Source organism: Limulus polyphemus, unplaced genomic scaffold (assembly GCF_000517525.1).
Source record: "Limulus polyphemus unplaced genomic scaffold, Limulus_polyphemus-2.1.2 Scaffold1303, whole genome shotgun sequence".
NCBI lineage: Eukaryota > Metazoa > Arthropoda > Merostomata > Xiphosura > Limulidae > Limulus > Limulus polyphemus.
The window spans coordinates 41,682-57,589 of record NW_013666913.1 but is presented as its reverse complement, the minus strand read 5'-3'; the positions used below and the strand labels follow the sequence as shown (position 1 = coordinate 57,589).

Here is a 15,908-nt window from a genome sequence, read left to right as displayed (position 1 = left end):
ACCTCACTGTCAGGTTTTAAAAGGGCCGTGATTCTTTACAGTAGTTACCTGTGACTTGTATGCGATAAATTTCAACAATAAACGGACAGCACACAATCCACTTGTTTTAAAATAATATATTCAAAACAAGTCAAACGTATGTACAAAAATTCGTTAAGCTATTGGTTATCACAGTTGTATCCAGAGCTTTAACTAATTCTCTTTTACGTCAAAGACCACACAGGCTTTAGAACCCAACTGACAATACAAATTATTTTTCTCTGTTCTGTTCTTAGAATACAATCTGTGATTAAAACACTTTAAAAGTCACTACTATACACTTTTTATGGCTAAACTTACAAGCACCGTCTAGATCTATATCTCTCACTTGCTCTGTTTTACTTTCATGTTCACTAACTTTCTTACTTGGACTAAATTGGTTGCCTATATATATTGCCTGACTGAGGCCTAGAACTTTCTACAGACTACGAGACGTTACGATGTAACAGTACTAACTTAAAGAAATGAAAAAAATTCACAAGGTTCGAATAATGTGACATCAATTCACAACAATCTAACTGCACAATAAATCATTCATAAACAGTTATGTAAGCAAAACTGTGATAAATTATCGCTTCTAAAAATACTAAATTTAACTTTCGTCCTTTATAACTATCTCAATCATATCTCTCATATTAAATTTAAGTGAAACAGTCGCGTATACCTAACAATAAGTCTCTCTTCAAGATTTCATTGGCTGGGGTCATCAAAGATGTGGCCAGATTCTGCAGGTCATGTGACATCTGCCAGAGAACAATATCTAGAGGAAAGGTAGCCAAAGTGCCACTGGGTGAGATGACTCTCATAGAAGAGTCGTTCAGCAGAGTAGCTTTGGACTTGGTCAGACCACTAAGCACCTTTATCTGACAAGGGCAACCAGTACATGCTGACTGTAGTCGGCTATACAACACATTACCCAGAAGCCATAGCGTTGCCAAAGATAGAGAAAGAGAGAGTAGTAGAAATCTTCCTGGAAGTTTTCTGTTGACTAGGCTTCCCAAAAGAAGTCTTGAGTGACAGATGGACCCAGTTTACCTCAGAACTGATGAAAGAGGTGTGCAAACCTGTGCTTTACCACCCTGTGTAACTGTAGATGTAATGAATTTTGTGAGATAGTGAATGGAGTCTTCAAGAGCATTCTGAAAAAGATGTGCCAGGAGAGACTGCGTGATTGGTACAGGTACCTGCAGGCAGTATTATTTGTTAATTAAGAAGTCTTACAAGCAAGTACATGATTTTCACCCTTTGAGTTGCTGTATGGAAGAACAGGACAAGGTCTGATGCAGATATTGAAAGACCTATAGACAGAAGAAGAAGAGTCAGAAGTGAGTAACACATGCTAGTACATATTATACATCAGAAACCGACTGGAGGAGGCCTTTCAGCTAGCTCAAGAGCATTTGTATGCAGCTCAAAGCAGTAAGAAGTACTTCTATGACAAGAAGGCCAAGAATCAATGATTCAAAGTCGGACAGAAGGTCTTAGTTCTGCTACAGACAACAAAAACTCACCTTGCAGTGGAAAGGACCTTTTGAAGTAGAGGAAGTTCCCAACAGAATGGACTATTAGGTGAAAATGAATGGGAAGACCAATATCTACCATGTCAATCTGATGAAGAGGTACTACAAGAGGGAAGAAGACGTAATGGTTGTAGCTATTAAGGCACAGACGGAAATGGCAGGTGTAAGTGTCATAGATGCAGAATCAGAAGACAGTGACTTTGTCATAGAAGATAAAGACCTGCTAGATCTAAGATCACTGGGTGAAGATGAGATGTACAAGAACATCAACATAAGTGAAGAACTGAGTGGAAAGCAGGGTAAAGACCTACAAGAGCTACTGTGCCAGTACCCAGATGTGTTCACAGATAGATTAGGGAAGACAGACATTGTGTAACACAAGATCGAGACTACGACCAGGGATTCTGTCAAGGTGAAGCCCTACCAGATGCCCTATGAAATGAGAGACCAACAAGAGAACTGCAAATGTTGTTGCAGACTATATGAGAAGACTTTGTGTATGAACTGAAAACAGTCTTTGTATATAGTGTAAAAAATATTGTAAATATTTTTCTTGCTGGTGATTCTGTCTGCCATCTTCTTTGCGCCTAGGTGTCCTCCCACAATCAACTCATAAGCCAGCTTCATCACTTGAATACGATATTCTGTTCGTACTATGTTCTGTTTAACTTCCCCAGTAGAACTGCCTTGATAGATCTGGTACATCTCTCTCTTTTTATCCTCTATTCTTGTGCTCCACTTCCTCCCTGGCACTGTCCCAAAGTTTCTGTAGTGGGGGTCTTATTTCTGTGCTTTCTTCAGTTCCTGTAGACCTACATTCGGATGTCACTTTTCGAGACTTGAAGGGGCTTGATGTCTTGCTTGCTCTTCCTTTGGTGAGCTTTTGTGGTGACTACAGACACCTCATCAGACTTCTTTCTGTCTGGTTCCTCCAAATTTCTACTGCCCAACATATTGCCAATCACCAAGTCATAGATGTATGCCTTCATACACGTGGCTTCGAGGTCTCCCGTGTCGTATGGAGTATCCACCTTTATTTTTGTTATGGGAAACTTTCTCACTATCCCATCAATCACTACTGCACCCAGTGTCTCGTAGGACCTTCATTTTCTTGTCCCCGACATAGCCTTCATTTTCTTGTCCCCGACATAGCCTTCATTTATTGGCATGTTGTGATTTGTTGGCATCTCTTGGTGTTTATCAACTGCTAACTTGAGCTGACCATCAGTCGTGCATTGTTTAACCATGGAGATAGCATTTCCTTCTTGTGGTGAACCTGGCGTATTGTGTCCATTTTGTTTCTTCTGGCAGTGGCATCCTGCAAGATGACAGCTACTCTTTTTTGTTTTTTGCCAGGACTATCTCTGTAGGTAGCTCCAGCTGCTTTATGTTGAAATTTCTGCTGCTGCTTCTTGATGACAGACTCGCACTTTCTAGCAATGTGCACCATTTTATAAAAAAGCATAGCATATCTTTACTTTCTGATGAGATTTCTGTTGTTGATTGTTGGTGACAAACTTGAACTCACTCACAATGTGTCTCATTTTATAACAAACATAGCATTTCTTCTTCTTTCTGTTTGTTGACTTTTTGTCACTTTTGGTGGCATCCTCCGTCTGATCAGTCACCCCTGTTTTCAACTTTAACTGGTTATTCTTGGACTTGCCAGTTATACTCCCTTCCAGCTTGTTGATTTCATCCACGTCTTTTGGTGCTCTCTCCTGTAGGAGCAGTGACTTGTCAGTTGAGCACGTCATCATGAGCTGTTCACGAATTAGTAGATCTGTCAGTCCTTCAAAACTATTTTCACACCTGGCCATGTCAGTCCACCATGTGAAGTATCACCATAGACGTGCCACAAATTGAAACAAAGTTTCTCCAGTGTCAGGCTTGACTTCTTTGAACTTCCAACATAAACCTTCCTTGGTAAGCTTATAACATTTCAACAAAGCACTTTTTACTTGACATAGTCCATGACATCTTCTGTTGTCATGCCTGCATATACTTATAGGCCTTTTATTGTGAGAAGTGAGCTGAGACAGACTGCCCAGTCACCTTTGTCATACTTCTGATATTGTGTGAATCCTTCTTTCTGTTCATCAGATTTTGGCAACTTGGGTCAACTGGTCCTGACTCCATCGTCATTCTTGGGTCCTTCATCTTTCTGTTGAGTGGGCTTGCAATCTCAATTTGTACTCTTATTCTCTCTATTTCGAGTCTTTCCCTTCTCTCCTTTTCTTTTTCTTCTTTCTCAATTTGTATTTTTGTTCTGTCTATTTCCAGTTTCTCCGTTCTCCTTTTCTTCTTTCAGTCTTTCTCTTTCCCTTTTTTCTTTTAGTCTATCTTCCTCTCTTCTCTGTCTCTCCTTCTCCCTCTTCTGTTGCCTCTCCTCTTTAGTTGTTGTTGTTGTTCAACAAACTCTCGTACACTACCATCTTTTAGCCCAAGTTGCTCACCTCTCTCTGTTCATTTATCCAAATCAGTCGAAGTGGTTATATAGCGTGATTGTAATCTCAACACTATTTTCGCCACCACTACAGTTGTGCATATATAGGCCTACTTCAGCTGTCGTCCACGTCTTCTTCTTCTACTGCATTTTACCATTGTATAATCTTGGCTGGCTCACCAAATTTCAGGTTTCTATAGGGCTGTGATTCTTTACAATAAGTGTCTGTAACTTGTTGGCGATATATTTCAACAATAAACAGGCAGCACACAATCCACAAAATATTCAGATTTACATTCTTTTAGAATGGTTACAAACTTTCACACATAAAAAAGTCTTCCTTATCTAAGTTTAGAAATGTCTAGATGCTATGTCCTCCTTATTTTCATCAGTGAGATAACCAGTGATGTGGATAGTATCTGAACTCTGAGAGAAATGCTAATATTATTTTATGTATATAATGTCCTATTTTCTCAGTCTAAAATATATACAGAATTTCTTCAGACTCCTCTTTTTGTCATCTAGAAGTGCTGTATAATGTTTTGAGCACTCATCTTTGACTTGTTCTTTTTTTAAGTAAATAAAGACTGTCTTTACTTTGTTTAACATTGTATCCTATTTTGTAGTTCATCTCAATGAGTTTGTGGTTACTATCCAGAGTGTACCTGAGAATACCTCATCATTATATAGTTAGTAGTTGTTCACAAGTTAAGGCTATTATCACGTGGTGTGAATCAAATCCACATTTATTGGAATGAAACCACTGCTTCTTTTGTTAAATTTATATCTATGTTAAAATCACTGTCTGGATTCAGCTATCCGTCTCTAATTTAGCAGTGAAAGCCTAGAGGGAAGGCAGCTAGTCATCACCATCCGCCGCCAACTCTTGGGCTACTCTTTTACCAACGAATAGTGGGATTGACCGTCACATTATAACGACCCCACAGCTGAAAGGGCAAGCATGTTTGGTGTGACGGGGATTCGAACCCGCCACCCGCAGATTGCGAGTCGACCGCCCTAACCACCAGGCCATGCCGGGCCGTCTACTGCGTATGGAGATCAGGTTTTGGTTACAAACTTAAAAAAAGCCAATTTTGAAGAGATGTGATAATAATTACACGAGTGGATGGGAGAGTCTTGATGGACCAATAAGGTTCGTTATGGTTCTGATGCTTTATATTATGCTGTATTATGTTATAATGCGTAGATTCTACTGAATAATTAGTTGGATCTGTCTCTGTTTAAATTGGTATTTTTCGGTCGTGTTAGCTATTTTTGGCGTAATTTCATTGCTGTTTTCCCCTATTTCTCTGTAATATTCGAGAAAAATGGAATCATTATATTGAGTAGAAGGTGTTCAACGGCAAAACTGGCGAAGTGAAAAGTATTTCAGGTTATTATTTTTATGTATTTATTTTCTTTTATTTATTTATTTTAACATTTGTGTCTTTTAGTCGTTAGCGCCGGCTAACGAGGTATGTTTTGTCTTCGGGCAACTCTGGTAACATGCACTGACAACCAAATATACTTAGGTTTAGCGACCCGAAACTTTAAATAAGGAGGTAAGAAGTTTAAAGGTGACAGTTTAAAAAAATTATTAAAATGTATAATTATTCTAATATGACAACTTTAACCACAAGATTATTTCTTTAGTTTGATACTAGTTATTAATGCTATATAAAATTTGTAGAGTAACGTACTTATGGTGCCACCTGTTTAGAATCTAGAAATGATTCACGTGAGGTAAAATGGCAACGAGGTTGATTATATTATTTGAAATTGAAGTTCAACGGTAAGGAATATACACCCACATAAACTGAGCTTACCTGATTTTAATTTGAAAACTACATCATTTATTTTTTAATGTACTGTTTATTGGAAATTGCATACTGGCAACAGTATTAGTTAAGTAGTACTAGTAGTGGAATTTTAAACCTGAACTTAAATATTTCAACTTGTTTAAGTTTAACTTGAATTTGAAAGATTAACTTTAAGTAAAAAAAAAAAGAAAAACATGTTTAGCGTCCGGAGTTTTCGAACAAAAAAGGAGGTCCTTTTATTTCAAATGACCTCCTTTTAAAGAAAATTTGCACCCCTTTTCAGGATTGTTTCATGTTTTCAAATGGTCCACCTGAAACAGAAGTTTTATTTGTTTCGTTTTTTCATGAAAACGATACAGAATGTATGATAAATAAAGAAAAAAGGCAAAATGAATGAACCGTGTTCATTTCATTTTTTAGTTAGAAGTCTTTGTATAATCGAAAAACGATATTTGAAACATGGGAAAAAATCACACACAAAAAAAGAATTGCGAGTGGTGACGATAAACATGTGTTTTTATTTTTACTTGGTGTGGCTTGTAAGTGTAATCTTTAATTAAAGTTTTGGAAGTACACCACCATATTATTAAGATTACACCAAGTTAACAAAAGTTATAAGTATTTCACTTGTATTACCTTAAGAATACATTGTTAATGTTAAGATTATATATACAATAAGTTCTGATTAATAAAAGTTACTTCCAGGAATTAAAAGTAGTTTGTTTTATGGAAATTATTATTCATATAAATTACATCAATCCACATCATATAACATATAGAAACACCATTTCCTTTATGTATATCCACTCCTCATCTCTAAAATTCTCATCCAGTTTCCTCTTAAAACCTTCTCTGTTACAATTTCTGCCACATCTGAAGGCTAGCAGACCTGTTAGAAATGTAACACTGCCTTAACTGGAGTGGTGTCTGAGTTTTCCATACCTTAAATTTCTGCCTTCTAGTCTTGGTGCATGCATAATATTTTCTGAAAATGCCATCTGGATCTATAAACTCCAAAACTCACACAGTCTTAAAAAAAAAGTTTGTGTAACTCAAATCTTTTCTCTTTAGTAAAATTGTATCGATATATTTAAATTTATCCCTATACAATAACTACTTTGTACTGTATTGTGAAGAAATTGGGATGAGTGGACACAAGTTTAAGATTTGAAAAAGACAGGCCAGGCTCAAGTTAAGATAGTTTTATTTTTTAACAGGGTGATTGGCCTATGGAATGAGTTGCCATTGGCAGTAGTGGAAGCCAACAGTTTAAGAGGGGAATCTGTGATTTCCTGAAAAATAAAGGGTGGGTTTAAGTTTTTACTTGTTTTTACTTATATACTTAGCCTATAGTAATGAGCATTTTTCTACTGGAAGCACAAATAATCTGCTTTAACAGATTTCAATCCATATAGAGGAACTTATCAGGAAGTCTTTAGAAAAAAAGTTCCAGTGGGCATGGTTTTCTTTCTCAGATTTCAACATAAACACACAACATTTATCTCTGATAATCTTTCTGATAATCTTTCAGCTCATTTCTCATGACCCCCCCCTCCCCCGATACAGCAACCAAACCACTGCCAAATCTAACTTTATTCCAACATTTTCTGGTAGAGATATAAAAGGAAATTAAACTTGTTTTTATCAAAATTGTATTTAAATATTACATGCAAAAGAATTGAAATCTATTCACAAACAATAGATTTATGTCTTGAAAAATATTCAAGAAAATTTTCCAAAGTCATAGTTACCCTTAAACAGTTTCTAGTAAAGTCATTTGATACTTTTTAAGCACTATATTTTCTATGTTTGATCTGTAAAGAATATAATTAAAATTATTTTTGTTATGATATAATTACATTCTTGTTACTTACTAAGGTATCATGCCTTGCCAGCTTGTGCCTTATACACCATTAGACTTGATGTCTCACAAATGACTGCTGTAAAAAGTATTTTAACTAAGTCTATAAGCTGGAAACCTAGCTGGTCTGACAAGCTTTGATACTAAGCGTTGTACATTTGATACAATGTTAAATTCATAATAAAGTATTCTTCATTACCCATTCCAGCCATTTATAAACTATATTGTCACAAAGTGGGTTTCTCGTCATCAAATATAGTCTTGAAAGGTTTTAAAAACTATGTCCAGATCTTTTTCCTTATCCAATTCACCTAGTTTCTCCTGCAAAGCTATGAGGATGATATTGTGATAACCAATACACATAACCTTACTTTTATTAAGATAAGAAGGCATCTGGCAGGTGTTAGTTCATTAATAGTCCAAATCTTTGCAAAACCTCGGCATGTTTTGTAAAATTTTAAATTCACAATACTTCATAATCTACAAATTTAACCAATTTATTGGATATTCCTTTATAAACTAACTGACAACTTTTGTACCTGATGATGACAAAACTTTGTTGAAATGTATATTTTAATAAAGTGTACTTCATTACTCATTCATCTCTAAACTTCATTAAAACAGTGTTTATTAACTAATTAATAATAAACCAAATAAGATTTTGTTGCATCCCCTAGAAATATGGAGTGTAAGTCAAAGATGGTTATTAGTTCATTCTGTTAGGTGCTGGTTAAACTTCATTTGGATTATTGTGTTCAGTTTAGGTTCACTTGGTTAAAAGAGAATGTTGAATTGTTGGAGATGGTTCAGAGAAAATCCATTTTTAAAGGTTTTATCTTACAAGGATAGGGGGAAATCCTTGATATACATGTGTTTGGTGGAGATAAGGGCTTAGTTGGATGTAGAGAAATAATTTTCTGAACACCCCCAGTTGCATTTGACCCTAAACTCTCAGTTAAAGTTCAAACAGCTTTAAACCGGAATTACTGCCATGCTTTTTGTTTGATTAAGATTGTTCTAAAAGAGTTTGCAATCCATAACTCCAGTTGGCCATTTTCAAAACATTTTCAGACAGTAAGATTAGACGACAAGTATAAGATTTATTGGACATTGCCCCAATTAAGGCAGTGTTGCTTTTTTAGTAAAGTTGTTAACTTATGGAATATTTTGTTGTCTTCTGGTGTGGTAGAAGCTACAATATTGAAAGAGTTTAAGAGGAGAATGGATCATGGGTAAGAAAGTTTCTTATTGGGTATGGAAATCCATACTGATATGTTTTTGCTAGAACAGAACCAATACAAAATAAAGTCTTGCAGGAAAAAATATAATGGGACTTGGCTTATCAAGCACTTTTTTGTTTCATTTCATGCTCAAGGAATCTTTTTAATATAATTGTAATTGTGTTCTTCCACAGTGATTCATTTCATAAGCCTACTATAGGTGATAATCATTCATATGTTGGCAAAGTTGGAGAAAAAGATTTATTTGTGAATGCTTGGAAATTCTCAGTGCTGGTAAAATTTTGTGCTCACAAACATGGATTAGATGAGTATATTAAATATTAGGGTTGCTTATAAGGAAAGGGGTTTCTTTGTATAGTTTGGAATGGGTTCAAATGGCCACCTGTTATACCTTAGAAATGAAAGACATACCACAAAGAGTGTAGTTCAGTTGCTAATGTACATTCTTCTTCTTGGAAACCCGTATCAGGATAGCAAAGAGTGAGGTATATTGTAATTGAAACTATGACAAATCTTGCTTTGTTGAAATATTACACCCATGACCTATCCATAAAAACTTGTTTTTTGGTTTGATGCATTCTGCTCTTTTTTTTTTTCTCTTCCCCTTTTTCTTCATAGTTTTATTTTCATTCAGATACAGACTGACGTTGTTGACCCTTCTGTTCTGTTTAATGCTATTTTGTTCAGACTGAGTCATTTCATACTGTTCATAGATGTTTTTAAAGGTAACCTGTTCTCAAAATCTCCTTGGAGTTGGTTTAACATACTTTGGAAGGTTTCCGACTCCTTCATCAGATGTGACTTCATACCACATTTCCTTTAGTTACTAGTAGATGTTCTTTGGTTTATGTCTGTGTTACATCTCTTCCTCGTCTCATAAACTGTTTGAGTAATTGGTAATTATATTAGTATTTATTATTAATGTTTTGAATTAAGTTATAAAATGTTGCTGTTTTATTTAGATTATCATTCAGTATTTGACATGGGTTTGAGATTATGTTAACCTTCACATAATATGATTGAAATATTTCAAAGATACATGGCCTGAGAGTGTTTTGAGAAAACAGTGTTTATATTCACTTAACCACTAAATATCTTTTGTTAACCTTAATTCTTACCACAACTGTCATCCCAACTGGCCTGATGAGCCTTGGTATTGGACAAAAGGCCTTGTTCGCACTAGTTATGGCAGTTATGTAGTGTCATCAACTTATTGTTCTGTGCTTTCACTGACAAGTTCTTAGAATTTTAATGAGGGTTGTCAGTCTGTAGACATCTGGAGTGGTGAGAAACAAACAATTATAATGTCAAGGCATAACAGTATGTTCATTTTTCAGTTGAACACGCATGCTTTGTAATAGCTTCTGGTCTGAGTAGTTAATAGGGTCATACAATTTAAATCTATCTAAGGAAAAAGATTTATTACAACTTTAGGAAATATCATTATATTCATGATCCAGGATAACCTGTAAGTTTATTTTTGTAATTAGTGAGCTTTAATAAATGGTTTCTTACAGAATTTTTTACTATTGTACTTTTGTTATTTTATTTTTCATATAATTCAAAACATTCTTACCATTGAGCAGTTACAAGTGATTACTTTTTAAGAGCTGTTAATATATTGTGCCAAAGTTGAAATTGTGGAAGTAGCATGAACTTATGTTTTAAACATTGTATCACATACAAATCATGTACGAATATGTTGACGATTATATTGATGTAGATTTGATTTTATTACACTAAGAAGATGAAGTGATCAATGAAAATTTGGATAACATTGGAGTTTACTTTTTATAATGAAGTTTCCTTTGTATTGTTTATTAAGCATTTCATTTTACAAATATTTATTTATTTTTTAGAAAATATATGGCATCGCAAATATATAGATATCACCTGTGCATGTACATATGAATCGTATGTATATATATATGTATGTGTGTGTGTTTGTGTGATCCAAAAAAAAATGATAATAATGACTTAACTTTTGAAGTGTTGTATATAGATAAAAATGTTGAATGTTCCTGTAAATGCCATAAAAACTTTTGATAATCTGGCATGTAATTTATTAGATCTTTTGAGTTGCCAACTCTGATATACTTTGTATACAGTATAAAAGTAATGCATATTGCTTAAGTCATTTTTCAGCTATATGTAATTGTTTGACATACTGTTGCATTTCTTCCAGTTCATTGTATATACCATTACGAAAACCCTGGTTTTGAAACAAATACCTTATTGCTGCTATGGGGTCTGTCTTAGGTAAATTTAAGGTGAGTTTTAGTTTACATAGTTTTGTTTTTAGACGTACACATTGGAAATATGGTGCAGTATCAAGTCTACAGAAACTATAAATCTTGATTTAAAATTGATAGTTTTTTTTACATATTTAAGTAATCACAGCCACTAGTAAGCAGCATATTTCTACAATAATTTATAAATCTAGTAAATTTGTATAATTATACAATTTGTTAAAAATAAATCAACCACATTTTATCAAAAATAATGACAAAATGTATAAATTGAACCAAAATTTTTAAACGTGGTAATATTGTAAAAATAATACATTTGTTATAGATAAAAAAAGAAAAACTTTTCTTCACATCACAAAGTTTAGAAAAAAATTTAGTTTTAAATTATTATTTTCTATTATACCTGGACATTTGTATTGCAAATGTCAATAATCCTGATGGGTAACACTAGACTTTTGTTCTTTTTTTTTTTTTCACAAAGAAATCATTTAGTTAGAAATTGAAACAAAATTTTTAATCATGGTTGAGATCAGTCCAAATCACAATGGAGCCAAAGAGTGTATTGACAGTGTTTAAAGTCAAGAAATAAATGTTATTTTGTAATGTCACAAACTTAGACTAGTGAGTTATATCAGTATGCCTAATTTTTGGCACTTGTGGCTGGTCCACCTGGAAATTTTAAATGGCCTGTATGGATAGTTTACTTGTTATTTCATCTCATGCACTAAAATAGTGCTATTTTTTTGTCATTAGTTCTGCCGGAGGATATAGTTTCTGCCTGATCATATGATATTATAGTGAATTTTAATTCTTTCCTTCAAAACATGGAGATCATTGTTAGTTTATTAAATTCCCTGGTTATACTGGTCAATTCACAAAAGTTGTTTGCAACTAATCTACATTAAATTAAAAGGACGAATGCTAATTCTATTTAAAAACTAGTCAGTGAAGTTTTAATGTTAGCAGGTCAAAAGTCAAGACAAAGTTTGAGATGGAGCTCAGGAAGACACTATCTAGCTGATATGCTGTGTAGTTTCTAAAACCATTTTAAGGGTGCGTCATTGTTAAGTAATGCTCCTCAGAAAATTATGTTTCTTCAAAAAGTGGACCCGCTAGCAACAGAATACTATAGTATCATTACCAGTGTAATATAATTAGGAAAACACATTAAATTGTAATTTTTCTGTTAATTTTTTTACCAATTAAATGGGCTTTGTTTTGATTGCAATACAAGTACTTATATAATTTGTACTAATTAAGCAAAACTTTGTTTTTTTATGCATACAATAAAAAGGAGTTCTTTAGAAGATTCTGCATTTAATTAATATTTGTAGCTTAATAAATTTACTGTTAATTGTATCTGTAAATAATTTTTTCACTTACTTTCAGAAAAAGCCTTTAACTAGAGATATTTTGGAAACATTAGAAAAGGTAAGAACTAACATAGTTTGCATGCAGGTCTTTAAAGTTTTGTGGCTAGTATCTAATTAAAAAACATATTCAAACTATACATAGAATCTAAATAATGTAACATTGCAATTAACCTTGTTGAGATAGGTCTTCCTATGGCCATGGATCAAAGGCTATGTCATCATGTTTGTAGACTTAAATTCAAATTTTATTAAACTACTATTTTATGAATGTATATCAGTAAATTTGGTATCAAATTGTAGATTATAATTCAAATTTTAGTATTATACATTAGATAAATTTCTTAATTTAAAAATAAATATAAAAAAATATCTTAAATATTGATTTTTGTGTGTCACGTGGTATGTTGAATGCAGCATTGGTTCAAATTAGATGTTTGTGATGTCCAAATACAAAATCTATTGTTTCTTACAAATTAGGAACTCAAATAACTGATACTGACAAGCTAAGAAGATAAAATATGAACCTCCTATCTTTTCTAATTCCTGAGATATTGCTACATCTAGTGAATCAAACACAGTAGCCTCAGCCACCTCTTTCCATTTTTGGAAATGCCTTTCGTACACCTACTTCTGTCTAATGACGTGTGAATAACCAATCGAAAGCTCAGAATGCTGTTCTCCGAGCTTTTGCAAACTATTTATGCAGGAAACCCTTTCTTTTCATGGTAGATTCCATTGAGCTCAAAAAAACATATTCTTTAGACCCAAATACATCTTAGTTACTAAACTTGGTAAAATATAGTGGAACTCTGTGGCATTTATATAGTAATTTATGTGTTTTATTTTGTTATTTCAAAATGCATATATAAACCTAAAAAAATTATTTTGTTTTACACTCTCCACGTGCAAAATTTGATAAGGCTTAGCATCTTTTGGCAAGCAGCAAAGAAGTACAAAGTTTGTAACTAGAAAAGATAATTGTTTTCTGTACTTTTTTATTTACTTTCTATGTTTTAAGAAAAATAACTGAAATTTAAGAACTTATCTGTAAATAGTAATAATGTCTATGTATATATATATATAATATTTTATAATTGAAATGTGACTGTATTTTACAAAATACTGGTCCACTAGAACACAGCCAAGACAGGTCACTTTGTAAAGGCCAGTTTTGTTATATTGGATGCAATAATGTTATAATTTGTAGTAATTCTAGAATGAAAAAGTATAATTTATATCCATTTCCTATTTTGTTTATGGTGGTTACAAGTTCGGTAGAATCTACCAAACCCATACAAAGATGCAATTGTGGAAATATCAGATAGAATATAGTTTTTAAAAAAAAAAACGTTTAATAATTATCTGAAGGATATCAGGAAGTCATGGAGATTTTGCTTATGAAATATGTTAATTTTCTTATGCATATAAGTATTTTTAATCTTAAAATTAAAATTACTTCACATGTTGGATAGTGAATATTTGAAAATAAAAAATGCACTAGCAAATAATTATTTCAAAAAAGGATAATAATTAATTAAAAAACCTGATACTTTGTGCACGAATGCCTTGTAATGTTTACTGATAATCTGCAAAATTTCATGAAGATACATATACATTTTAAAAAATTACAGTGCTTTATGGTTACTTTCGGGAATATGGGCTGAGTGGAATCCACCCACCCATATTAGAAGGGTTAAGGAAAAACTTTAAAATCTATTATGTGAAGTTAATACAGGAAGTGATATCCTTATGTTAATAGGTCAGAAGTCATAACAATATTCCAGAGGATTTTAAATATTGGGAGTGTGATTCATATATCTACCCACTGAAATAAGTTTAGGTATAATTAGTTGCATGATGTGCATAAGTAGTTGAATCATGGACTTGTACATTTCCACTGTCATATTTTGACTTACCCAGTGGTAGCTGTTGAACTTCAAAGGGAATTTGACATAATCATTTTCATTGAAGGGGTAATTTTATGTATCATGTAGTAATACATTTTATTACAGAATACTCTACAACTTTAAAACAGTTTTTTTCTGAAAATTTTGATATTTTGTGCAAATATTGAGTAATATTATAACCTAATTTCTGTGTTTTACTGTGTTTTTACACCTCAATTTCACTAATTTGATGTGGATAAATTTAGTTAAAAGGTACTTATTTTACTATGATTTTTTTAATCTCATAAAAGAAAAAATATTAGATTTTTAAAATAGCTTTTATACTTTGCAATTACATGTAAATTGAGCAATATTCAGGCTTGTGGACTTTTCCAGGAAATCCAGGCTACCTCTGAATACAAACGAAGCACTGAGAAGGCTCATAAACATCTAGTGGGCTCACTAATTCTTTATTCTGTTCTGTTGTATGTTTTGGCTGCTGTGGTCTTCTATTTTTGGTTCTTTCCTAGTACCTTCAGTGATGGGGTGTTACATTCATTGCCTTTAATAATATTTCCAGTCTTGTAAGTTTTCTAGCTTATTTTATTTCATTAAAACTGGATATATGTAAGCTTATAGAGTGAAGTTATTTAAATGTTTAGACTTATGCTCTCAAGGGTATGTAAAGAACATGATGACAGGTAATTAATATTAGTGTAATGTTTGTAAACAAAGGTTTATTTTAGAGGTACTTTTCACAGCATTTTATGATTAATTGAGAGTTAAAAAGAACACATGCCATAGCTTTTGCTTAAGTTTATTAAGGTTTGCTTGATACTACAGACATCATATAAGAAAAGTTACTTTATTTAAATGTATATATATAAAACTAAGAGACAAACAATAGTTCCAGTAATACAACTTTATCATAGAAAAAAAAAGTGCAGAACAGAAGATCTGGTTTCTGAAATTATGTGCTATTTGTGTAATTTTTTAAATGAGGCAAGACATAGAAAATAAATATGTATGCATTGCATTTTCTTTCATATCTGTGTGTTTAGAGGGCTGAATTCATCTAACTGACAGTCCAGGGTCTAATATATTTTAAAGGGGGCCAGTGATAGAATTTTATGGATTTTAAAAGAAATCTCAAGAGTAGTGTGATCATATATATTTCTTTTACTACTAACTTATTTTTATAAATATGTTGTGTTTGGTTTACTTATTATTGTAAATGTACTGAATATTATGTATCATTTTTGTAACATGTACATCTTGTAAGAGAAAAGTTAACGAAGGAAAAAAATCATTAACGTTTTGCTTGCCCCATGTTTTCCTGGATAGCTACAGGTACTTATAAAATGCTTGTTCAGGGGAAGCTCACATTTATCAAGCAACAAATACAACAAATATATATTTTTTAAAACTTTGAATAAAGTTATATATATATATATATATATATATATATATATA

General features: G+C 32.8%; 1 protein-coding gene across 8 annotated transcripts in view; it reads left to right on the top strand.

Moving 5' to 3' along the window:
• Positions 1-5,482: 5,482 nt before the first annotated feature.
• LOC106463018 (protein lunapark-A-like) overlaps positions 5,483-15,908 on the top strand; it is a 32,281-nt gene continuing 21,855 nt past the window's right edge. For 4 of the 8 annotated variants that reach the window (XM_022390424.1, XM_022390425.1, XM_022390419.1 and 1 more), the window contains exons 1-4: positions 5,483-5,567; positions 11,113-11,197; positions 12,566-12,607; positions 14,814-15,019. In XM_022390424.1, coding sequence (XP_022246132.1) covers positions 11,171-11,197; positions 12,566-12,607; positions 14,814-15,019 — 275 coding nt within the window. In that variant the 5' untranslated portion in view covers positions 5,483-5,567; positions 11,113-11,170. Of the gene's footprint in view, positions 5,568-5,631; positions 5,798-7,042; positions 7,132-11,112; positions 11,198-12,565; positions 12,608-14,813; positions 15,020-15,908 lie in introns of those variants that run through there. The other 4 variants (XM_022390420.1, XM_022390421.1, XM_013922987.2 and 1 more) reach the window with 4 other exon arrangements.